Source organism: Ahaetulla prasina, chromosome 13, assembly GCF_028640845.1.
Source record: "Ahaetulla prasina isolate Xishuangbanna chromosome 13, ASM2864084v1, whole genome shotgun sequence".
NCBI lineage: Eukaryota > Metazoa > Chordata > Lepidosauria > Squamata > Colubridae > Ahaetulla > Ahaetulla prasina.
This window is the reverse complement of record NC_080551.1, coordinates 4,769,389-4,795,010: the sequence shown is the minus strand read 5'-3', so window position 1 is coordinate 4,795,010 and position 25,622 is coordinate 4,769,389. Positions and strand designations below refer to the sequence as shown.

Genomic DNA, 25,622 nt, shown 5'->3' with positions numbered 1-25,622 from the left:
AGAAATTTCCTGACAGTCAGAACAGTTAATCAGTGGAACAACTTGCCTGCAGAAGTTGTAAATGCTCCAACACTGGAAATTTTTAAGAAAATGTTGGATAACCATCTGTCTGAAATGGTGTAGGGTTTCCTGCCTGGGCAGAGGGTTGGATTAGAAGGCCTCCAGGGTCCCTTCCAACTCTGTTATTATTATGATGATATATTTCAATTTCTGCCATAATATTCTTTTTTCCTACTTTTTTACTTTTCATTTCTAAATATGTAATATATAATCAATATTACCATCTGCCCTAACCTCCAGTCTTAATCTTATTTCATTTCATTATCTTATTTCTCCATTTATCACATATATTTCTCAAAATCACCACATTTGTAAATTATCATCAATTTATTTTCTTTTATTTCCTTTTTTCTATTGAAACCCTTTAATTTAAACATAGTCATTTCCACCCTTAGTTTCTATTTTTTTTATTATAGCTTGATATTTCACATTTATCTCTTAATGTCAATTAAGAGCACAGTCTTAGTTGTTTTCTGAAAGGATTATGGCAGGGGTGGGGTACTATAGCCCTGTTATGACTTATGGACTTCAACTCCCAGAATTCCTGAGTCAACTGTGCTGGCTCAGGAATTCTGGGAATTGAAGTCCACAGGTTGTGAAGGGGGCCATGCTGGCTCAGGAATTCTGGGAGTTGAAGTGCAGAGGTTATGAAAAGGCCATGGTGGCTCAGGAATTCTGGGGGTTGAAGTCCACAAGTTCATAAAAGGGCCTTGGTTCCTCGCCCCTGGATTATGGGATAGGTATCCAGTTGGCTTTGGAGTTGAGCTGCTCCAAATATCCTCTGAGCCCATCCATTTATTCCACTGCGGAATGCGAACCCATAAATTGGAAGTGTCTTGGCGATGTTTCGACGAAGTCTCATTCGTCATCTTCAGGCTTCAGCTTTGTGCTTCTGGGAGCAATCTGAAGCCTGAAGCTGAAGCCTGAAGATGATGAATGAGACTTCTTCGAAACGTCACCAAGACACTTCCAATTTTACGCGGGAGAAAACACGAATAACCAAAGACCTAATACAAACACCCGCGAAAACCTCAGAAAACATACATATATACATACATACATACATATATATATATATATATATATATATATATATATATATATATATGTATGTATATATGTATGTTTGTGTATATATGTGTGTGTGTGTGTGTGTGTGTACACACACACACACACACACACACACACACACACACACACACAGACCCTCTTTAGAACTTTTTGAATTTCTTTTTCAAATTGATCACATGGTAAACGTTGGACTCCTTCCATTAAAAGAACGGCTCTAAATATTATGCTTATGCTCAGCACCTACCAGTTTGTCTTGAATGCTTGCTTTAATCACCACAGAAGAAGGCAATTCACCTCCTGGCCTTGTTGTCATGGATGCTTTCTGTTAAGTGAATCACACAGTCATTAAGTAAATCTAGTTTCCTCCTTTGAGTTTGCTTGCTGAAAACCACCTGGGAAGGTCACAAGACCGTAATCACATGCTGCAAGTGTTATAAGTACATGCCAACTGCCAAGCATCCGAATTTTAATCACGTGAGCCTGAGGATGCTGCAACAGTCACAAGAATAACAGAGTTGGAAGGAACCTTCGAGGTCATCTAGTCCAGGGATCTCCAACCTTGGTCCCTTTAAGACTTGTGGACTTCAACTCCCAGAGTCCCTCAGCCAGCAAAGCTGGCTGGGAAACTCTGGGAATTGAAGTCCACAAGTCTTAAAGGGACCAAGACTGGAGACCCCTGATCTAGTCCAGTGGTCATGGACCACTGGTGGTCCGTGAGAAAATTTTGGTGGTCCGCAGAAAAATTATTTGCATTTTTTATATTGCATTAACTACTATTTATCTTTTTTTAAAAAAATCATATTAGTGGTCCGCGGGATTTAAAATTATGAACTTAGTGGTCCTTGAGATCTGAAGGGTTGGTGACCCCTGATCTTGTCCAGGGGTCTCCAACCTTGGCAACTTTAAGACTTATGGACTTTAACTCCCAGAATTCAGAATTCTCTCTCTCAGCAAAGCTGGCTGAGGAATTCTGGGAGTTGACGTTCACAAGTCTTAAAGTTGCCAAGGTTGGCGACCTCTGATCTAGTCCAATCCCCTGCTCACACAGGAGACCTGTATTAGAATAGAATAGAATAGAATTCTTTATTGGCCAAGTGTGATTGGACATGCAAGGAATTTGTCTTTGGTGCACATGCTCTCGGTGTACATAAAAGATACTTTCATCAAGAATCATAAGGTACAATACTTAATAATAGTCATAGGGTATAAATAAGTAATCAGGAAACAATATCAATATAAATCATAAGGATATACAGTCATACAGTCATAAGTGGAAGGAGATGGGTGATGGGAACGATGAGAAGATTAATAGTAGTGCAGACAGTGTTGAGGGAATTATTTGTTTAGCAGAGTGATGGCTAGGGATTCGAACCACCGAACTGCTGATCTTTCTGATCAACAAGGTCAGTGTCTTAGCCACTTGTGCAAGGACTGGTTGTAAATCACTTTTTCACGTGCCATTGTAATTTTGTGTATCAATATTTTTTATTGTTTTGTATCACATATTCAATTTCTATGCCATTGTAATTTTGAACAGTGACTAAACAAATGCTCATAAATCGCGGATTAGCTGTATGCTGGATCCAGATTGCTGAGTTTTTTTTCCTCTGGATCTAGGAGAAAATTTGAGGTTGCCTAGATGTACTCCAGACAGCTGTTTTTTGTTGTTTTTTGTGAGTATGCAGCAAAAACAAATGTTTTTGTGGTTTCATGCAAACAGCTGGAAGTTGCAGGATTCTGCAAGCTAAAAGCTATTAAAGTAGTCTTTATTTACAGACTTCAGGGTTCAACTAATCTTTGTTTGGTTGTTTGTTTGTTTTTTAGCTGCTTGTTAAAAATTGCCTTCAGAACCACAAGTCTTGTTATCTTTAATAAGTGAGTTCTTTTCAGAAAATTACAAGTTTTATAAGTTTGCCCCCTGAAATATACAGTAAAAGGGTGATTGCAGTTATTACCGTAAAGATTTAAATGGAACATTGGCTCAAATGGGCTTGATGGAAGACTTTGAAGTTAATCCTTTCTCCTGGGAAAATCCCCTTGTTAATACTTGGATACTGATTAAAATTTGAAGATTGGACACTAGAGGGCATCAGATGGCAGTTTGAAAAGAAATGTGTACTGGGAGTGGCCAGGAAGTTTTGTAATTATTTAATTCTAGTATTGGAGTTGAATAGGAACAAATCACATCGAATAAAATTGAAATTGACTTACAGACGGATTTTTTTAAAAACATAGTCTGCAAGAAAAATATGGAAATAATGGATTTACAAATGGAATTGGATGAAGATTTAAAAATGTAAAAAGATATCCAAATAAGCCAGAAAACAACGTGGATAATCTTTTTTTATTGGATTTACAAAAGGAGATGTCACACAGGAAAAAGGGCAACAGAAGCCTGATAAAGATAACAAGAACAGGTGTTAGAATTTTCTTTGAGCAATTTAAAGATCATCTGAAGGAAGAAGAAAGATTAGTGGTTTATCACTTCAAGGTTAAAATGATGAGTTGGTCTTTCTAATGATGCTTAATAGTCTTTCTGATTGGGATGGGACTTTTGACTATTTGAAGAAAGGAAATCGGGAGAAATCAGTTTAAATAGAAATGGAGATATACATATAAAAATAAGAATTCAGTCTGATTGTAACAGATAAGATTTATAGTACTTATGTTGTTATTTCTGATCATCCTTACTTTTGCTGATTAATATAGAGAAATGAGGTTTCAGAGACAAGCTTATAGAGGATTTGCTATTAGAATAGCAGTTACAGTATAAGGAAGAAAAGTGAAACACGTAGAAAAAACAAGATCTACAAAAATTATCACAATGTCAGTAATACTTAGTTGGATAATCTTTAGCATGAATTACGGCTTTACAATGTCTTCCCATGGAGTGAACCAAGTCTTCTAGTTCTGCAGCTGTTATGATGTGAAACCAAGATTGAATGATTGCTTCTATTAACTGGGTTTTATTGCTGGGTTGCTTCTGACTACAAGTGCAATTAGGTGAAGGTCTGGGCTATTCCCAGGCCATTCCAGCAGTGGAATAGGATTATCTTTAAACTCCAAAAAAAAGTGGTGTGATTAGCTATCAAACCTCAAAAATATATTTTTCCCAAAAGGTTTCCACAATTTTGACCACTACTGTAACCCTGTTGCTTGTATCTTTATATTGCAGAGTTATATTGTTTTATTTAGTTTCCTAGTATGATTTGATTGCTTATTTAGTATCCTATGACTATCACTAAGCGGTGCATCTTATGATTCTTGATGAATGTATTTTTTTATGTACATTGAGAACTTATGCACCGAAAACTAATTCCTTGTGTGTCCAATCACACTTGGCCAATAAAGAATTCTATTCAGATTAACAGTAAGAGAGTCGGAAGGGACCTTGCTTGGAGGTCATCTATTCCAACCCTCTGCTCACGCAAAAGACCTGTACTAGGAATTCGAAACGCCAAACTAAAAAAATCTATTCTATAAATTCGCAAATATACTCAAAAAGACACTATTAAGGAAGGGAAACTTCATCCAAGATCTTGTCCAAACGTGGTTTTCTGTCTCTCGGCTCAAAATCTTTTGGGTCATTCCTTTTTGTATTTTTTCCCCCGCCCACGCCAAAAATCTCTCGGGAACGGAGACTTTGGGTGGATCCCCCCAAGAAGCCTCTCCAGCAGCGAAACCCGCCAGCTGAGGTCGCTGCTTGGCCCGCCGAGCCCAGCGCTCTCCCCACCCTCCGGGCCCATCCCGTCTCCAAAACGCCGGAGCAGCTGCCGGCGGGCAAAGAGCGGGCAGCGCGCTTCGGAGGAGCCGCTCGGGCCGGGCTGGGAGCCGGAGAAAGGAGTCGGGCCGGCCATGCAGCGGGACGAATGGGACGAGCAGAGCGAGCTGCGGGAGCTCAACGCCCGCCTGGAGCTCTACGTGCGGCGGGTGCGGGATTTGGAGCAGGAGAACCGGCGCTTGGCGCACGAGCTGGCCGCCTTGCGCAGCCGGGAAGGGCGCGCCGGCTACTGGCAAGAGACGGAGCAAGAGGTGTCCGAGTTGCGCTGGGTGGTGGCCGACCTGAGCCGGGCTAAAGGCGAAGCCGAGCTGGAGCGGGATGCGCTGCGTCAAGAGTTGGAGAGCTTGGAGAGGCTGAGCGCACAAGTCGGAGAGCTGCGCCTCCGCCGCCTGGAGCCCGAGCTAGCCCGGCAGCAGCAGCAGCTGGCAGGGCTGCGAACCGACTGCGCAGCTCTGGAGGCGCTGCTGGAGCAACTCTTAGCCGAGCACCAAGGGCTGCAGGAAGCGCGCAAGCAGCGGCCGGCTGCGCTGTTGCCTGCTCCGCGCGTCCTCCGGGCTGGGCGCATGGAGAGGCGACAGCTGGAATCCGATTACGCGCTGGTCTTGAGCTGGAGCTGCGCACAGAGCCTGGAGCGCTACGAGGCTGAGCTGCGGGCCCTGCAGGAGCTGGAGGGCCGGCTCGGCCACCAAGACCTGCGCCAGCTGCGCGCCCAGAACCAGGAGAGCTGCCGCCGCCTCGAGGAGCTGTGGCGCCGCTGCCAGGAGCTTTGCGCGCTGCGCGAGCGGCTGGAAGAGGAGCGGCTGGCGCAGCAGGAGAGCCACGGCGCCCAGCTGGCCGACTACCAGGTGAGGCCGTCGGGCAGGGCGGGCGAGGGAGGCCGGCAGGCCGGAGACCGGTGGAGCTCGCCAAGATACTGGGGGCTGAAGCTGCGGCTGCCTCCCCTACGAGGCCGAGCAGCCGGTTGGATGTCGGAAAAGTTTCTTGGCACGTTCCGAGTTTTTCTTTTTTTAAACAGCCGGTAGGAAAAGGTGACTCGCCTTCCTTTTCGGACTCGGCTTTCCTTGGCCAGACCCCGCGAAGCGATCTGAAGTCGTGATTGTATGCGGAATTGCACAATCAGTCAGTTGGATGGGACCTTGGAGGTCTTCTGGTCCAACCCTCTCTCCAGCAGGAGAGCTTATACAATAGTGGCCAAAATTGTGGAAACCTTTTGGGAAAAGTGTATTGTTGAGGTTTGATGGCTAATAACACCACTTTTTTCTGGAGTTTCATCATATTCCACTGCTGGAATGGCCTGGGAATAATCCAGACCGTAACCCACTTGAAAATCTATGGAGCCGACTAAAGCAACTTGTTAGTCAGAAGCGACCCAGCAATAAAACCCAGTTAATAGAAGCCATCATTCAATCTTGGTTTCACATTATAACAGCTGCAGAACTCAAAGACTTGGTTCACTCCATGGGAAGACATTATAAGGCCGTAAATTCATTCTAAAGGTTACCCAACTAAGTATTAACTGACATGGTGATCATTTTTGTGTAACTCGTTTTTTCTACGTGTTTCACTTTTCTTCTTTAAATTGTAACTCTATTCTAATAGCAAATCCTTCCTAAAAGTTATTGCATTACATTCTTGATTCAGTTATCTTTCCATTGATATATAATGTTATGGTACTACTCCCCAAAAAAGTGGTGTTATTAGCTAGTTTTAGAAAATACACTTTTCCCAAAAGATTTCCACAATTTTGGCCACTACGGTATATTCCAGACAAATGGCTGTCCAATCTCTTCTTAAAAACCTCCTGCAATGGTTTTTTTGGTCAGGGCAGCCTGGTCTACCCAGTTATGGGATGGAGCAAACGGCTTCTGTTTCCACCTTTCAGCCCCAGTCCAGGAGCCTTCGCAGGCAGTTGCTTTCCCGACAAACTGTTTGTGGTGTTTGTAAAACATAAATTTAACACAAAACTCCAGTGATAGATCACTCATAACTTCTGGAGGCAAGCAGTTCCATTGTTTCAGTAATAATAAATTTAGTTTTCCTCGAATGCTTTCATTCCTCCAAGCATCACGCACAGGTTAACATTATTCCCAGGGGTCAAATTCAAAAGTTTTCCCTACTGGTTCTGTTGGCGTGGCTTGGTGGGCGTGGCAGGGGAAGGATACTGCAAAATCCCCATTCCCACCCCACTCCAGAGGAAGGATACTTCAAAATCTCCATTCCCTCCACACTCCAGGGGAAGGATACTGCAAAATCCCCATTCCCTCCACATTCCTAGGGGAAGGATATTGTAAAATCTCCATTCCCACCCCACTCTGGGGCCAGCCAGAGGTGGTATTTGCTGGTTCTCTGAACTACTCAAAATTTCTGCTACTGGCTCTCCAGAACCTGTCAGAACCTGCTGGATTTCATCCCTGATTATTCCCCATTTCAGTTTAAGAGAGCTGATGGCCCCAAAGCCATGTTCCTGCTGATATTTTAACCAAGCCTTTCAATAAAGCAAGAAATCAACTTTATACTTTGACATCCTTACTTCATTGACTTTGCTGATCAGAAGGTTGCAAAATGGGAGCATACGACCCCAGGACACTGCAACCGTCATAAATATGAACCAGTTGCCAAGCATCTAAATTTTGATCATGTCTCCATGGGAATGGTGCAAGGGTCGTGTGAAAAATAATCATAAATCACTTTCTTTGTTATAACTTTGAACATTCGCTAAATGAATGGTTGCAAGTCAAGGACTTTGTTGTTGTTGTTGTTGTTAGTTGCAAAGTTGTGTCTGACCCATTGCAACCCTATGGATGATGTTCCTCCAGGCCTTCCTGTCCTCTACCATCCTCTGGAGTCCATTTAAGCTCACGCCGACCGCTTCAGTGACTCCATCCAGCCACCTCGTTCTCTGCCGTCCCCTTCTTCTTTGCCCTCAATCTTTCCCAGCATGAGGCTCTTCTCCATTGAGTCCTTCTTTCTCATTAGGTGGCCAAAGTATTTGAGTTTCATCTTCAGGATCTGGCCTTCTTAAGAGCAGTCAGGGTTGATCTCCTCTAGGACTGACCAGTTGGATCACCTTGCAGTCCAAGGGACTCATAGGAGTCTTCTCCAGCACCAGAGTTCAAAGGCCTCAATTCTTTGGCACTCAGCCTTTCTTATGGTCCAACTTTCACAGCCATCCATTGTGACTGGGAAAACCATAGCCTTGACCATACGTGCCCACCAATATGGCTACACATGCCACAGGTTCGCCATCATGGTGATAGGGTCAAGAAACCAACAGTTTCAAACCAATATTTTTCAGCTTTGGCAGCTTTAATATGTGGACTTCAATTCCCAGAAATCCCCAGACTGGGGAATTCTGGAAGTTGAGGTCCACCATCTTGAAGCTGCCAAGGTTGAGAAGTACTGATGCCTCTTAATAGCATGATTAAATTGCTCTCCCTATACTACAGCTTCCAGGGCTCCTAGATGAACTCTTACTAGGTTGGTGATGGTGGTAACAACGACAAGCCGGGCCACATAAATCTCAACCTTTCTGCACAGGCTTTGAAATATGTTCTTTTCAGCCTTTAAAACTTCAACTGCAACGAAGGCTAAGCTTTTATAACCAGGGCTGTCTTAACCTCATTATGGGCCCCCATGCAAAGCAGTGTTCTGGGGCCCCTACAGCAACCACTCACAGGGATAAAAATGTAAATAGTCAATAAAATGAAATGATATTTGCACCTTAATATTAATAAAACAATGCAATAAAATCAGTGGTGAAATGTAAAATTTGTTACTACCAGTTCTGCGGACGTGGCTTGGGTGGGTGGGGGGTAATGTGACTGGGTGGGCATGGCTAACTTTTTTTGTTTTTTACTTTTAAAATAATTTTTTCTACAACCTCTTCAGCTGAAGAGATTGTAGAAAAAATGCTTTTAAAAGGCTCCTCTGACGATCCCAGCTGAGTTGCCTGATTGTCAGAGGCTTTTCTTTTCTTTTAAAAGCAATTTTTTTTGCCTTTAAAAGAAAAAGCCTCTGATGATCAGGCAACTCAGCTGGGATCGTCAGAGGAGCCTTTTAAAAGCATTTTTTCTATAACCTCTTCGGCAGAAGTTTTAGAAAAAATGCTTTTAAAAACTTCCGACGATCCCAGCTGAGCCACCCGATCATCAGAGGCTTCTTTATTTTTTTAGTTTTAAAAGCATTTTTTCAGCCAAAGAAAAAATGCTTTTAAAAGTTAAAAAAAAAAAAACCTCCGATGATCGCACGACTCAGCTGGGCATGCGGGGTGGGGGTGGGGGTGGGGGCAAGGATTTTTGCTACCGGTTCTCCGAACCACCCGCCACCATCGCTACCAGATCAGGCGATCCGGTCTGAACCGGGAGCATTTCACCCCTGAGTAAAATGTAATAAATAAGTTGCTGTATTTATACGATGCAAGGTGCATTGAAGGGTTAACATACACAGATTAGTATGGGGCCCCTATGCTCATGGGGCCCACGGGCAAGTGCCCATCAAGCCCATGCGTTAAGACAACCCTGTTCATAACTACTTTTCTGATCTTCAGACTCCTTGCCGAATTGCAGATCAGTGTTCTTCAACCTTGGCAGCTTTCAGACCACTGGACTCCCAACACTTAGAATTCCCCAGCCAGCTTGCTTGCTGGCTGGGGATTTCTGGGAGTTGGGAATCCACCCGTCTGACAGCTGCCAAGGTTATAATTTTATTTTATTTTTATTTATTTTATTTGTCATTACAGCATACATAAGCATAAGCATGAAGTAACTATACAACATATAAGCATATATATGAGTATAAGCATGTAATAACTATATAAATTGGATATAATGAAAGGAAACAGTAGGACAGGAACGGTAGGCACGTTTGTGCTCTTATGCACACCCCTTATAGTCCTCTTAGGGATGGGGTGAGGTCAATAGTAGAAAGTCTTTGGTTAAAGCTTTGGGGATTTTGGGAAGAGACCACAGAGTCAGGTAGTTTACTCCAAGCATTAACAACTCTGTTACTGAAGTCATATTTTCTGCAATCAAGATTGAAGTGGTTAACATTAAGTTTAAATCTATTGTTTGCTCTTGTATTGTTGTGATTTAAGCTGAAGTAGTCTTCAACAGGAAGGACATTGCAATAGATGATTCTAAGAGTTAAACACAGGTCCTGTTGGAGGCAGCGGAGTTATTATTATTATAATAATAACAGAGTTGGAAGGGACCTTGGAGGCCTTCTAGTCTAACCCCCTGCCCAGGCAGGAAACCCTACACCACTTCAGACAAATGGTTATCCAACATTTTCTTAAAAATTTCCAGTGTTGGAGCATTCACAACTTCTGCAGGCAAGTCGTTCCACTGATCAATTGTTCTCACTGCCAGGAAATTTCTCCTTAGTTCTAAGGTTGCTTCTGTCTTTGATTAGTTTCCACCCGTTGCTTCTTGTCCTGTCTTCAGGTGCTTTGGAGAATAGCTTGACTCCCTCTTCTTTGTGGCAGCCCCTGAGATATTGGAACACTGCTGTCATGTCTCCCCTAGTCCTTCTTTTCATTAAACTAAGTTGATACTGTAGATACGTATTCCTGTTACTTTCCCCTTGCTACAAGTCTAGATGTAGTTATTCATCTAGCGGATGGGGAAGCCTGGAAACCTCTTCCATCTCATCCTCCCACGAAGCAAAACAAAACGATTGGATGGCTGACATTTTTGGCTTCCGCTGTCCAAGCCCAGGACAAAATGTTCTCTCTGGAAGAGAGAAATGAAGACATGTCACCCTTTCCAACCACCCCTGTTGAGAAGAGCACGGCCAGGTTTAAATTTCACTCAGGGCAGCCTGCCATGACTATTCTGCAGTGATTTTGGCTATAAAATGGTCAGATGGAATGGCAATCAGCTATTTTCTTTTTCCCCCCGGCGGCCAATTGGACTCCGTGTGAAGAAACAGGTGGTTAGGACCACCTGTACCATTGAGTGAAAAAGCAGCTAGGAAAGTGTAATAAATATATCTCCGGGGCATTCGGGAGAAGCAATATATCTATGACATAAGTGAAGGCAAATAGACATGTCCCAGGATAATGTTACAGGATCCAATCAGGATCGGACACTGGGTCCAGAACAGTGGTGGGTTTCACATTTTGTTACCACCGGTTCGCATGCACACCTTTTGTGCATGCGCCTGGCGTTCTGTGCATGCTCTTTGCTTGCATTTATGCCTTCCGTGCATGCAGCCAACCTCAAAAACGTGCCTAAATAGGACAGCATAGCACCAGGCTGAATGGGCAGCTCCCCCCCCCTCGGTGATCTCTGCTACCGGTTTGTCCAAACCGGTACAAACCGGCTAAATACCACGTTTGGTCCAGAGGTTTTGTCATTCGAGCTTTCGGACTCACGCTGGAACCCATCCTCAGGGAACTTCTCTTTAGCCTATCTTCATGGTTCTTCTCTCTAGGTTAGGCTTAAGACAGGACCCAGCAGGAATCTGAAAGCTCGGAAGACAAAGCATCTGGCCCCGGTGACCGACCCAGATTGGATCCTGCAGTATTTATTACACTTGGCTAGCTGCTTTCTTAAAGATTTTGTGTCTCAGCTTTATTTTATCTAGCTGAAGGAAGCAAGTCCTATTTTTTCCCACAAGAACCCTGTGAAGTGGGTTGGGCTAAGAGAGACAGATTGGCCTAGAGTCACTCAGCCAGCTTTCATGCCTAAGGAGGGATTAGAACTCAGTGTCTCCTGGTGATTGGCCCAAAGTCAACCCGTCAGATTTCATGCCTAAAGTGGGACTAGAACTCACTATCTCGTGGTGATTGGTTTAAAGTCACCCATCTGGCTTTCATGCCTAAGGAGGGATTAGAACTCAGTGTCTCCTGGTGATTGGCCCAAAGTCAACCCGTCAGATTTCATGCCTAAGGCGGGACTAGAACTCACCGTCTCCTGGTGATTGGTTCAAAGTCACCCACCTGGCTTGCATGGCTAGGAGAGGACTAGAACTTCTGATCTTCTGACTTCTCTAGTTCAGCACCTTCACCATTATATCCGTTGGGGTCTATGTGGTAGCTGGAAGGGTCGCTGATCCGGACATGTGTGAATACGTCCTTGAGCAGGGGTCTGCAAACTTGGCTCTTTTAAGACTTGTGGACTTCAACTCCCAGAATTCCTCAGCCAGCTTTGCTGGCTGAGGAACTCTGGGAGTTGAAATCCACAAGCCTTAAAAGAGTCAAGTTTGCAGACCCCTGCCCTTGAGATGACATAATTGTCATTGTGCCTATGGAAAGTCTCACGAGGTGCATCAAAATTCCACTTATATCACATTTTGCTATCCCACTAAGTGCCTCTGAGAAACTCCCAAATGCGGAGAGGAGGGAACGGAAGAGAGCTATCCCATTTACTGTTCCCAAACCCTTGGCATTCAGGGTTATATTGCCTTTGGATTCTCTCTGCTGGAAAGCCATAAATTCATCTGCTAAAAGTTGCTTCTCCTGTTTTAGTGCCATTAAGCTAATGGCCGCTGCCCATGCCTTTTGGCAGCACGGTTTGGAAATTAATTACAAAAGGAACATCTTTGCTTTGCTTTGGATTCCAGGCCATCCGTCACCTTAGATGGCCTCTACGATTTTATATTGGAAGGAAAAAGGAAACTTTCTCCGAAATCTTTTCTTCATCTCTTAGGAAGGACAAAAGTGGTGCAAAACAGCCTTTATGATAGCCTTACTATAGGGAGCAGGGCCTTTCCTCTCCTCTGGCTACTGTGTTTAATAAGGCTTAAGTGAAAGTTAATTAATTCGGCTCTCAATTTCCAGTGGCAAACATTTTGTTCCCACTAATAGCAATAGCAGTTAGACTTGCATACAGCTTCACATAGCTTTACAACCCCCTCTCCCTCCCTAAGCAATTTACAGAGTCAGCTACTTGCCCGCAACACTCTGGATCCTCATTTTACCGACCTCGGAAGGAGAGAAGAGAAGAGAAGAGAAGAGAAGAGAAGAGAAGAGAAGAGAAGAGAAGAGAAGAGAATTCTTTATTGGCAAGTGTGATTGGACACACAAGGAATTTGTCTTGGTGCATATGCTCTCAGTGTACATAAAAGAAAAGATATGTTCCTCAAGAATTCTAAAGTACAACACTTAATGATTGTCATAGGGTACAAATAAGCGATCAGGAAACAATCAATATCAATATAAATCGTAAGGATACAAGCAACAAAGTTACAGTCATACAGTCATAAGTGGAAGGAGATGGGTGATGGGAACAATGAGAAGATTAATAGTAGTGCAGATTTAGTCAATAGTTTGACAGTGTTGAGGGAATTATTTGTTTAGCAGAGTGATGGCGTTGGGAAAAAAACTGTTCTTGTGTTTAGTTATTCTGGTGTGCAGTGCTCTAGTGTCATTTTGAGGGTAGGAGTTGAAACATTTTATGTCCAGGATGTGAGAGGTCTGTAAATATTTTCACAGCTCTCTTTTTGAGTCGTGCAGTATACAGGTCCTCAATGGAAGGCAGGTTGGTAGCCATTGTTTTTTCTGCAGTTCTAATTATCCTTTGAAGTCTGTGTCTGTCTTGTTGGGTTGCGGAACCAACCATGGAAGGCTGAGTCAACCTTGAGCCTGGTGAGAATCGAACTGCCAAATTGCAGGCAGCCGGCGGTTAGCAGAAGTAGCCAACAGTGCTGCACTTTAACCACTGCACTACCATAGCACAATGAAGAATGGAGCCAGCCTTGTGCTGCAGCGGCCTAAAAAGCCAATGCAGTTCTGGACGCCATCAACAGAAGGATAGCATCAAGAACACAAGAAGTAGAACAGGAAGATAAACAATATTATAAGATATGGGATTCATTTTATCTGGCTAGAGGGAAAAATACGTTAAAATAAAATTAGAGAGGTTTTTATAATGAAAGAATTGTTGAAATATATATTGATTTAAGATGATGGAATAAATGATGTAATGAGATTAAATATAAAATTTAGAATATTTTAAATGAAATGAGAGAATGAATTTATTATAGTTAATTAAATGATTAATTGATTAAAATATTTGGATACATATCAGATTGATAGAATGTAAAATTAGATAAATCATAAATGATACGTATATGTTGGAATTGCACAAAAGATTTGTAATCAACCAACCGACACACTGTATTTGTATTGAAGATGTTTTTATGGTTGTTTGTCTAAAAATTTTTTTTAAAAAAAATAAAAAATAAAAAAGATCACAAGAAGTGTTAGTGCCACTTTATAATGCCTTCATAAGACCACACTTGGAATATTACAACCAGTTTTGGTTGCCATGATACAAAAAAAAGATGTGGAGACTCTAGAAAGAGTGCAGAGAAGAGCAACTAAGATGATTAGGGGACTGGAGGCTAAAACATATGAAGAACGGTTGCAGGAACTGGGCATGGCTAGCCTAATGAAGAGAAGGAGGGACGTGTTAGCTGTTTTCCAATATTTGAAGGTCTATCACAGAGAAAAGGGAGTCCAACACCTATTTTGAAAAGCACCTGAAGGTAGGATAAAAAGTAATGGGTGGAAAAAAGAGAGAGATCCAGGCTAGAATTATGGAAAGATTTCATGATTAATCAGTGGAACGTTTTGCCTCCAGAAGTTGTGTCTGCTCCATCACTGGAGGTTCTTACGAAGAAACTGGACAATGATATAGGGACAATGAAATGGTATAGGGTCTCCTCCTTGAGCAGGGGGTTGGACTAGAAGACCTCCAAGATCCCTTCCAACCCTATTTTATGTTCTAAGAATCTTTGAACTTAATGAGTTCTTGAACGTAAAGAACTTAAAAAGTATTAAGTGAATAATACTTTTACTCACATGTAAGCACTAATACAGATCATCCTTATTTAGCGACCACAGTTGGTACTGGGAACTCAGTCATTAAGAGAAGCAGCCGCTAAGTGAAACCACACCCGTGCTTACCTTCTGACTTCAGCTTTCCAAGTCGGTATAGATTGTAAATGCAAAAATTGGTTGTAAAGTCACCTTTTCATCACCGTCAGAACTAGGAACGGCCACTAAGTGGGGCAGTTGCTAAACAAGGATTTGCCTGTAGGTACATGATGAGCAAAAGTAATGGCCAACCCTGCAATGACAAGAGGCAAAATTGCGGTACATTTATTTGGATTGTCAGAATGCTTTTGATACAAGTGACGTGGCAGATTGCAGATGATTGGAATCCTCTCTTTTCTTTCCCTTACTGTTGGCAGGAGATACTCAGCTATTTTAAGACCTCCCCATTATGTCTCCCCTTAATATTTCCCTGGCTAAGCTGTCCGAGTCTTTCCAACAGTAGTAACGGAGCCAAAACACTTCCCCTGCTCTTGAGTAAAAGCACCAGGCACCTCTCTCTTGTCAGCAAAAAGTTGGCAAGATGTTAGCCAGCCCTCTTGCTTGTTCCTACCCTGCCCTCGGTTGTGACTTTCCAAGTGTTGATTTACGAGTGTGCCAGTTGTTCGGGGCAACACGATGACTTTCCTTTCCTGGCTTTGCTGTTCAGCTCACCAGCCACCCCCCAGGTAGAATCCTGCAGCGGAGGGAGCCAGCCTGACTCCAGGGTTTTACTAGCGCTTCCGTAACTTAATCTTTTCCTCCTCCGCTCCCCACCCCAACCCTGTTTATTTATTTATTTTATTTATTTGTCAATCATATATATACATACATATAACAGGTAAAGGTATAAACAGAGGTATGGGCCTCTGTGGCTCAGACTGCTAATGCAGTCTGTTATTAACAGCAGCTGCCTGCAATTACTGCAGGTTCTAGTCCCACCAGGCCCAAGGTTGACTCAGCCTTCCATCCTTTATAAGGTAGGTAAAATGAGGACCCAGATTGTTGGGGGGGCAATAAGTTGACTTTGTATATAAATATACAAATAGAATGAAGACTATTGCTAACATAGTGTAAGCCGCCCTGAGTCTTCGGAGAAGGGTGGGATATAAATGCAAATTAAAAAAAAAACGTAATTTGGATACATGAAAAGAGTAAGTAAAAAAGGAATATTAGGACAGGGACGGTAGGCATGCGGGTAGACAGGTTAAGCTTAAAGTTTTTGGGGTTTGGGAAAGAAACTGCAGAGTCAGATAATGCATTCCAGGCATTGACCACTCCGTTACTGAAGTCATATTTTCTGCAATCAAGTTTGGAGCGGTTTACCTTGAGTTTGTATCTATTATTTACTCGTGTATTGTTGTGGTTGAAGCTGAAGTAGTCATTGACAGGTAGGACATTGTGGTACATAATTTTATGTACTATGTTTAGGTCAGACTGAAGTCGACGTAGTTTTAAGTTGTCTAAGCCCAAAATTTGGAGTCTGGTGGCATAAGGTATTTTATTGCGAGCAGAGGAGTGGAGGACTCTTCTTGTGAAATATCTCTGGACTCTCTTGATTGTATTAATGTCCGATATGCAGTGCAGGTTCCAGACAGAAGAGCTGTATTCAAGGATTGGTCTAGCAAATGTTTTGTATGCTCTAGTTAGTAGTACAATATTACCAGAGAAGAAGCAATGCAAGTTTAGGTTAACAACTCTTAGTGCCTTTTTGGCAATGCTTTTTTTTTTAATTTGCTTTTATATCCCGCCCTTCTCCGAAGACTCAGGGCGGCTTACACTGTGTCAAGCAATAGTCTTCATCCATTTGTATATTATATACAACGTCAACTTATTGCCCCCCAACAATCTGGGTCCTCATTTTACCTACCTTATAAAGGATGGAAGGCTGAGTCAACCTTGAGCCTGGTGGGACTTGAACCTGCAGTAATTGCAAGCAGCTGCTGTTAATAACAGACTGTTAATAACAGAACTGTCTTAGCAGTCTGAGCCACGCAGAGTTACAGTGGACTCTGGCACTTAGATCTTTAGAAAAGGTCCTTGACCGAGTGAGCAGTCTTCCAAGCTGAAATAATGGTGGGGAGGGGGGAGAGAAACACCCCATATCAACAGCAGCAGATAAATCATGCCAGGGAGGAGGGAGTCAGGATAAATGAAACTGACCTGATTGAGGATGGGTATCTAGGCCCCCTTTCTGAGCTGTGGACTTCAGCTTCCAGAATTCCTGAGTCCACAGGGTCGCAAAGGGACCGTAGTTGCCCAGCCCCTGGACTAGCTAGCTGAACAAACATGGGGAGGGACTGAAATGAAATGATATAAATTGGCAAGGATTGGGAAATGGACAAAATTCTATTCAACATCCCGTATTATCTGCAGCACTGAAGAGGCAACAATTAGAGAGGGAGGGAGGAAGGAAGGAAGGAAAGAATATGGAAGGAAGGAAAGGGAAGGAAGGAAGGAAAGCAAGAATAGGGAAGGAAGGAAAGGAAAAGAGAGAAAGAAGGTAGGTAGGTAGGAATGAAGGAAGGAAAAAAAGAATATGGAAGGAAGGAAAGGGAAGGAAGGAAGGAAAGCAAGAATAGGGAAGGAAGGAAAGGAAAGGAGAGAAAGAAGGTAGGTAGGTAGGAAGGAAATTGAGAAATGTTTGAGAGGGAAAGAGGAAGGAAGAAAAGAATATGGAAGGAAGGAAGGAAAGGGAAGGAAGGAAAAAGAATAGGGAAGGAAGGAAGAGAAAGGAGAGAAAGAAGGTAGGTAGGAAGGAAGAAAGGAAATTGAGAAATGTTTGAGAGGGAGAGAGGAAGGAAGGTAAGAATATGGAAGGAAAGAAAGAGAAGGAAGGAAGGAAAGCATGGAAGGAAAGAAAGAATAGGGGGGAAAAGGAAAGAAAGGACAGGAAAGAAGGTAGGTAGATAGGTAGGTAGGAAGGAAATTGATGTTCACTTTTTTGGGATGGGTGGAGATGTAAAGAACCTGGTGGGATCAATTTGATCAGGGGCTGTGATCAAACAACTAACTACCTGGCTATCACAGTGGAAAAAGGATTGAAATCTGCAAGTCTCTAAAGAATCACTTCCAGGTAACCTATGCACAGGTGCCAAGCGGTTTAAAGCTTTAGTGTGGAAAGTCCCCCTCACTGCAAACTAAGAATTGATAAAGGTGGGCTTTTGGTCATATATTTACAGGTGTCCTCAATTTACAACCTTATGTTTGGTGCCAAAGTTACAATGGCAATGAAACAAGAGATTTACGACCATTTTTCACACACTTATGACTACTGCAGCCTCCCCAGGGTCATGTGATCTGTTTAGGCCGGTTGCTTGCAGTGTCCCGGGGGTCACAAAATCCCCTTTTGTGACCTTTTGCCAAACAAAGTCAATGGGGAATCCACGGTTCACCTGACCAACTTAACAACTGTCGTGATTCACTTAAGAACCATGGCAAAGAAGGTCGCAAAACGGGGGAAAGCTCACTTAACCGTCTTGTTTGGCAGCAGGAAATTTTGGGTTCAGTTGTGGTCGTAAGTGGAAGACAATCTGTGCCACTTAAACGCTCAGGATTATTTCTGTCTTTTCAGATGATAATTGAAGCCCTTGAAGAAGAGAAGAATTACTTAACCATGTGCATTGCAGAGTACCTGAAGGATTACCATGAACTCCTGCAAGTGAAAGCTGGCCTCAGCCTGGAAATTGAAACTTACAGGTAAGAATATTTTTACCTTGCAGGAAGATACAAGGGAAACCTTGGCTTCCTTTTACACTCAGCCAGTAGTGAAATCCAATTTTTTTTATTACTGGTTCTTTGGACGTGGCTTGGTGGGCATGGCAGGGGAAGGCTGGTGAGGTGCAATATGGAAACTGACTAAAATTTAATCCAAGCAATCCTGTTAAGATGCCAGATTTACTTCTGCTCCGTGCTACATCTTAACAGAATCTCTGCAAACATTCAACTATTAAAAAAAAGGCATTGTAAAGGAATCTCTGCTCCTTTTGAAGCACCCGATAAATTTTTTCCATGTTTCCTTTTGCGTAAGAGTCCTAATGCTATTTCTTGTTTGAATAATAACTTTGAATTGAATGAATTCCTCTGCTGGGTGTGATTTCATAATACAATTAGTCCCTTTGAAAGAACTGAATGCAGCTAGGGAATACTTTCACTTTTTCAAAAGAATAAATTTCAGCAAGGCTGATTACAACACAGGGAACACAACAAGTAAAGCCCAGAATTTAGTTTTTGTTCCGTTTTTTTGTCTGCCAGTAGAGATAAAACTCATGTTCAAAGCACATAAGAGACCATTGAAGTAAGTAGCCAAATCTCACTGGTGAAGAAAACGAAGAACAAGAGGCTAGAGGTAATCCTCGACGGCCACCATTTTTGAGCCCAAATTATTTGTTCCTAAGTGAGACAGTTGTTAAATGAGTTTTGTCCCATTTTACGACCTCTCTTGCCACCGTTGTTAAGTGAATCAATGCAGTTATGAAGTTAGTAACACAGTTGTTAAGTTTCTGTGGAGGTTCTCTGTCATCCAGATCCTGGTTGTCCCAAAGGTACTTTTTCAAGAGGCAACTGGACTTTCTGGTGTTTCTTTGAAGATGTTTCGCTTCTCATCCAAGAAGCTTCTTCAGCTCTGACTGGATGGTGGGGATAGAGCTGAAGAAGCTTCTTGGATGAGAAGCGAAACGTCTTCAAAGAAAAACCAGAAAGTCCAGTTGCCTCTTGAAAAAAGCACTTTTGAGTCAGTTATTAAGTGAATCTATCTTCCCCATTGACTTGTCAGAAGGTCACAAAAGGGGATCATACGAGCACAGGACACCGCAACATTATACATACATGTCAGCGCCCAAGCATCTGAATTTTAAACATGTGACCACAAAGGATGCAGCCACAGTCGTTAAGTGTGAAAAACAGTCAAAAGTCATTTTTTTCAGTGCCATTGTAACTTCGAATGGTCACTAAACAAACAGTTGTAAGTTGAGGACCACTTATGCTGAAATCAGGTGCTTCGACTTTTCTTCAAGGTATTCATCCTGCTGATGATTTGTGTTATTGTGTAAAAAGAACCTTTTCAACAAAGGATCCCTTTCCACGTTGCACTTCATTTGTTCTCAGTGTGGCTTTTTACTGATGCAAACTTAAACGCAGACAGGCTTTTTAAAATTAATTTGGCACTTGGAACATAGAATAATAGCGTTGGAAAGGACCTTGGAGGTTTTCTAGCCCAATCCGTTGCTTGAGAGGGAGCCTCTGTGGGCAAATGGCTGTCCAGTCTCTTCTTGAAAACCTCTAGTGATGGAGCACTTACAACTTACAAAGGCAGCCCATTCCACTGATTAATTAATCTCACTATCAAGAAATTCCTCCTTAGTTCTCAGTTGAATCTCTCTGTTGTGTCTCGTCCGATCTCACCACAGCCGGGGCCTTCTTATCTGCTTCCGAACACGGAGGAATGTCCTAGTATGCCTCCCGGCCCTAGCCCTGGCTCCATGCCCAGACAGGCTGAAGAGGAGGAAGTATCTCCAGCCCCCAGCTCTGGCTCCATGCCCAGGCAAACGGAGCAACTAGACCCCTCCCCCTCCTCCACAGCATGTGAGCCTGAGGGAGGTCAATTGCCAACAGCTGCAGACTGGAGTGACCCTCGCGTCAGAAGACTTGATAGATGGAGGCAACAGAAGGAAGGGAGGGGCAGGCCTGGATAAGTGCTGAGTCATGGAGCCACACCCCATGGCCTATATAAAGGACCTGCTTTCTGGCATTCTCTGAGTCAGGCAAAGTCTAAACATATCTTGCTGAAGTCACTTTCTGGTCTCCTGCCTGCCCTGAGAACTTTGCTAGGACTTTGGCAGAGCTGCAGAGGCACGCCTGATTCGGATTTCCCTGACCCGGCCGTCAGCGGAGGAGTGGGACACGACACTCTCTTTGATAAGTTTTCTGTCTGTTAACTTCTTGTCTTGCCCTCAGGTTCTTTGGAGAATAAGTTGCCCCCCTCTTCTTTGTGGCAGCCCCTCAACTAAGGAAGACTGCTAACATGTCACTAGTCTTTCTCTTCGTTAGGCTAGATATGCCTAATTCCCGCAACTGTTTATCATACGGTTTCGCCTCCAGACCCCTTACCATCTTTTTGCTCTTTCTTACACGCCCACAAAATTAGACTACGATTCAACGTGTTGCTTCAAGCCATCCCAAACCATTGCTATATTTCCTTTGAGCTTTTCTCCAAGATTATAAACCTCAAAAACCGTTCTATTTCATAAATTGGACCAAAGGCAGATCAGAAGCAATTCAGCATCTGCCTTTCCTTCTTTCCTTTTTTGTGTTTGTCAAGTGGTTTTTATTTGCAATATTTACTGTTAATGCGCGGCTTGTTTCTAGCAGTTCATGCTGTGAGATCTCACATTTAAAGATGTGCTTGGCTTCCCTTTTGCCATATAGAGTGAACGCTTCAGCTTGGGACTTATTTTTAGTGACTTCTGTGTTGCTCTGGAAACTGTGCAAACTGTTGTTTTATCAGTAGCCAACAATCGTTAGTCAAACTTCCTGCATTCCTGCTTTCTGTCATCATAGTTAAAGCTTTCAAGGGTTTTAGTTGGGAAAGGAGTTAGAGAAGACTTTCAGATTTCTTTTTTTTTTGGATTGTAATACTTCTTACATTGAGAAATGGGAATACACTGCAGTTTTGGGAGACCGAGGATAGCAATAGCATTTTTGCTCTTTTACAACATTTTTACAACACTCTCTGGGTGGTTGACTATGTAGAAGCATTATTTGCATATTGCCCCCAACAGTTAAGGTCCTCATTTTACTCACCTTGGAAGGATGGAAAGCTGGAGTCTGCCTTGAGTTGGTCAGGACTGAACTCCTGGCTGTGGGCAGAGTTTGCCTGCAATACTGCATTCTAACCACTGAACCACCACGGCTCCTATAGATATAAATTTTCTTACAAATGAAGGTGAATATATGTGTCCCAGGATAATGTTGCAGAATCCAGTGTGAATTGGTCACCGGGATCAGAGGTTTTGTCTTCCGAGCTTTCAGACTCATGCTGGGAACTTCTCTCTAGCAAAATGTGTTCTGTTCTATGTGTGGTTGTTCTGACCCAGCTCCCCAAACATGACAAACCCTCCGAGGTGAACTCAAAAGATTCCTTTATTAGGAATGCCGGCAGTCCCAGCAAAAAGTTTCTCTCACAGGATAACAAGCCTGGCCGACCGGCAGATGAATAGTTGTCTGCCACACCTATTCATCTCCGCCCCCTGCTTTTTATCCTCAGAGCTAGGATCGGCCTCACTAGCAGTGATGGCTCTTCTGTCCCAAGGACCGGCCCATAGATTTCCACTGCTCTCCTCTCCTTTGCCTTTGCACATCCGTGCGTCAGGCACTGGACCCAGCTGTTCCTTTCCTTCCTCATTAGCCACCTCCAGACCTGGGGGCTGTTGACTCGCCATCTGAGGGCTGACGGCTGACGGACGGCCCAGGCTTTGCCTCTATCTCTCTGCCAGCTCCATTCCCTCTTCCCCCTCGGAGCTCTCAGGTTGCCGTGATGGTGACCTGACTCCCACACCTCCCGCTCCTCTGATTCAGCTGCTGGAGTGGTGGCCAATAGGCCACAACAGTGGTATTTATAGAGTGTCTGTTGTATGTGGCTTTTTATATGTTGATTGGGGTGTGTTGATGGCTGGCTATTAAGTTGTTGGCTGTCCTTTGCTCGTGCTGTCCAGCCCCTGCCTATAGGTTTTCCCTTTATCCTCCTAGATCAGGTGTCAAACTTGTCCTTTAGACAGGGATTCTCTCAGAGTCCCTCAGCCAGCTTTGCTGGCTGAGGGACTCTGGGAGTTGAAGTCCACAATTCTTAAAGGGACCAAGTTAATCACCACATCATAATTAAGTTTTTTCAATTCTTTAACCTTAAGTGAAAGCACTATACCCAAATATTTCAATGTGTTTTTAATCCTTATCCCAAATTGCTCTTGCATATTCTCAGACTCATTACCATTACTATCCATCAATAATTCTGACTTTGACCAATTTACTTTCAATCCTGTCATTTCTTCAAATTCTATCAAATGCTTATATATCTTTTCAAATCTTTCTACATTTTCAAAATAATTAAAGTATCATCCATACAAATTTATCTTATACCCTTATATCCTTCTAATTCTTCATCTTTTCTATCATTTTGTCAATATTTCCATAGCCAATAAAAATAATGTTGGGGACAGGGACATCCTTGTCTCGTACCAGCTTCTAATTTTATCTCTTCAGTTAATATTCCATTCACCTTCACTCTTGCACTGCTCTTTTGGTACAATTTTGAAATAACATGTATAAACTTATTACCAAAGCCTAAAGCCTCCACAATTACTTTAATTGTTTCCCATTGTACAGAATCAAAAGCATTAAAATATCCAATGATACTATACCAATTTTATCACCATTATATTCAGCTACATCTATAATATTTAATACTCTTCTAACAATATCACTCATGTATCTACCCTTCACAAAGCCTACTTGATTATAACTTATATATCTATCTATAAATCTATTTAATCTATTACTTATAATAGCAGTAAATATCTTTGCATCCTGATTAATTAAAGAAATGGGCCGATAGGACTCAATCCTTTCTAAATCTTTATCTGGTTTAGGAATTAGGATATCACCGTTCTATTCCATGACGAAGGTACTTCCCACCATGTAATATTCCATTGAATAATTTTTGCAGTCTTGGTATTATTAATTCTTTAAATTCTTTATAAAACTCAACAGGTAATCCATCCTCACCTGGAGCTTTCCCTAATTTTAATTTTTGTATTATTCCATTAATCTCATCTTGTGTTATATCTTCTTCCATCAATTCCTTATATGTTTGATCAATTTTCACCACATACTTTTCTAAATAGCTTTGCAATTTTCCCCGATTAATTGGTTTCTTTGAATATAGATTCTGAAAAAAGTTTCTAACCACTTCACATTTCTCTAATTTTTTATAACATCTTATACCTCTATCATCTATCAAAACTCCAATTTCTCTCTTCTCTCTTTTATCTTTCGCCATCTTTGCCAATAATTTAGAATTTCTATTACTAAATTCAAAAATTCCTATTTAAAAATCTCAAATTTCTTTTACTAACTCTGTATCTTCTTCTATCATTTTATTTCTTAACATATTAAGCTCCTGAAGAATTTTTTTTCTTTAGTAAGCAAAAATTGATTTTCCAATTCTTTAATCTTATTTTTATCTCTTTCCATTTTAATTTTATAATTTTTATATTTCCTACTTGATAATTTGATACTCTCCCCTCTAAACACCGCTTTCATCGCATCCCAAACAATTTCAAATTTAACCTCCCCGTTATCATTTAATCTCCAACTTTCCTCCAATTTTTTAAGTATCCATTTTTTATCCTTTTCATTTTTATACAATTTCTCGTCATATCTCCAATAGCTTCTTTTTTTCTCAAAATTAAAATCTAAGTCCACCATAACTTCTGCATGATCAGAATCTTTAAAAATTCCCACATCTACCTTATCCACATTATTCAACAAATCTTTAGAAAGAAAAATATAATATAATATAAAATTTTAAAGTTGTCTTGGTTTGGTAGAATTGCAATGTGTAAGATGATGCTGCTGCCCAAGTTCAACTTTTTATTCGAGATGCTACCACTAAATCTGACAGAGAAAGATATTGAAGGATATCAGAAAAAACTGGATAAATTTTGCAATGGTGGCAAAAGACCCAGATTAGTGAAGAAAATGTGGTATCAAAATCAAAAGGAAGGCGGATTAGGAATCCCCAAATTATTTAATTATTATTGTGCGTATGGTATCCGGATAGTGGTAAAAATACTTAAAGGTGAAGATAATTATTGGAGAGATTTAGAGTTAAGGGATATAGAGAAATTTGGATCAAGGTGGTTTTTAGATAAAGCAAATTTAAAATGTGTAAGTAGAAGTTATTGGTTAAAGGATTAAGTAAAATGTGGAACAAATTTGTTAAAATTTTAATTCGGATATAATCTTTTGGGGAGACAACTGAATTTGGCCGATTAAAAATAATATAAAACGAATGAAGTGATTAAAGAGAAAATATAGAAATTATTAAAGATTGGATAAAAGTTATGGGAAATGAAAGGAGGAATAAAGAAATTATTGAAAAATTAGGGTTAAGTTGGTTTGAAAAAATACAGATAGAAAAATGGACAAAAAAACTAAAGGAAAATTATTCGATAAATAGATGTGAAACTGAATTTGAATATTTAGTATCTCGGATTATGAAAGATGAAATTGGGCTAAAGGGACTCGTTAGTAGGGTTTATAAGATTATAAATTCTGATGAAAAATTACAAAGAGTGATGAGGACAAATTGGGAAAAAGATCTTAATATTGAAATACCAGAATCAGATTGGAATGTGAATTGGAAGAGTAGAATTATGAGAACTTTATCTATAAGGATTAAAGAGCACAATTATAAAGTTGTTTGGAAATGGTATTTGACTCCAGTAAGATTGTCACAAATGGATAAAAACTAGTAAAAATGTTGGAGATGTGAGATGGAATTGGGGACTTATGAACATATGTGGTATAATTGTGATAAGGTTAAAAGTTTTGGCAACAATTGGAGAAAATGATATTTGAAATGATGGGGAAAGTAATAACATTGAGAGTGGAAACTATATTATTGTTGGTAATTAAGGAAATAGAATTAACAAAATATGAAAAGAATTGATTAGAATTATGATTATAATAGGTAGAATTATAATAGCTAGATATTGGAAACTAGATGTGATTTTTAGAATAGAAGAGTGGAATTCTGAAATGTGGAAATTAGCTTTAAATGATAAAATGACATGTGATATTAAAATTAGAAGTGGTGTGTATAAAGAAGATATTTTC

At 41.5% G+C, this 25,622-nt stretch overlaps 1 protein-coding gene across 1 annotated transcript in view; it reads left to right on the top strand.

Annotated features, from left to right (window-relative positions):
* Nucleotides 1-4,625: 4,625 nt before the first annotated feature.
* SYNM (synemin) overlaps nt 4,626-25,622 on the top strand; it is a 30,863-nt gene continuing 9,866 nt past the window's right edge. Inside the window, exons 1-2 of the mRNA XM_058156117.1 lie at nt 4,626-5,757; nt 18,304-18,428. Coding sequence (XP_058012100.1) covers nt 4,987-5,757; nt 18,304-18,428 — 896 coding nt within the window. The 5' untranslated portion in view covers nt 4,626-4,986. The remainder of the gene's footprint in view (nt 5,758-18,303; nt 18,429-25,622) is intronic.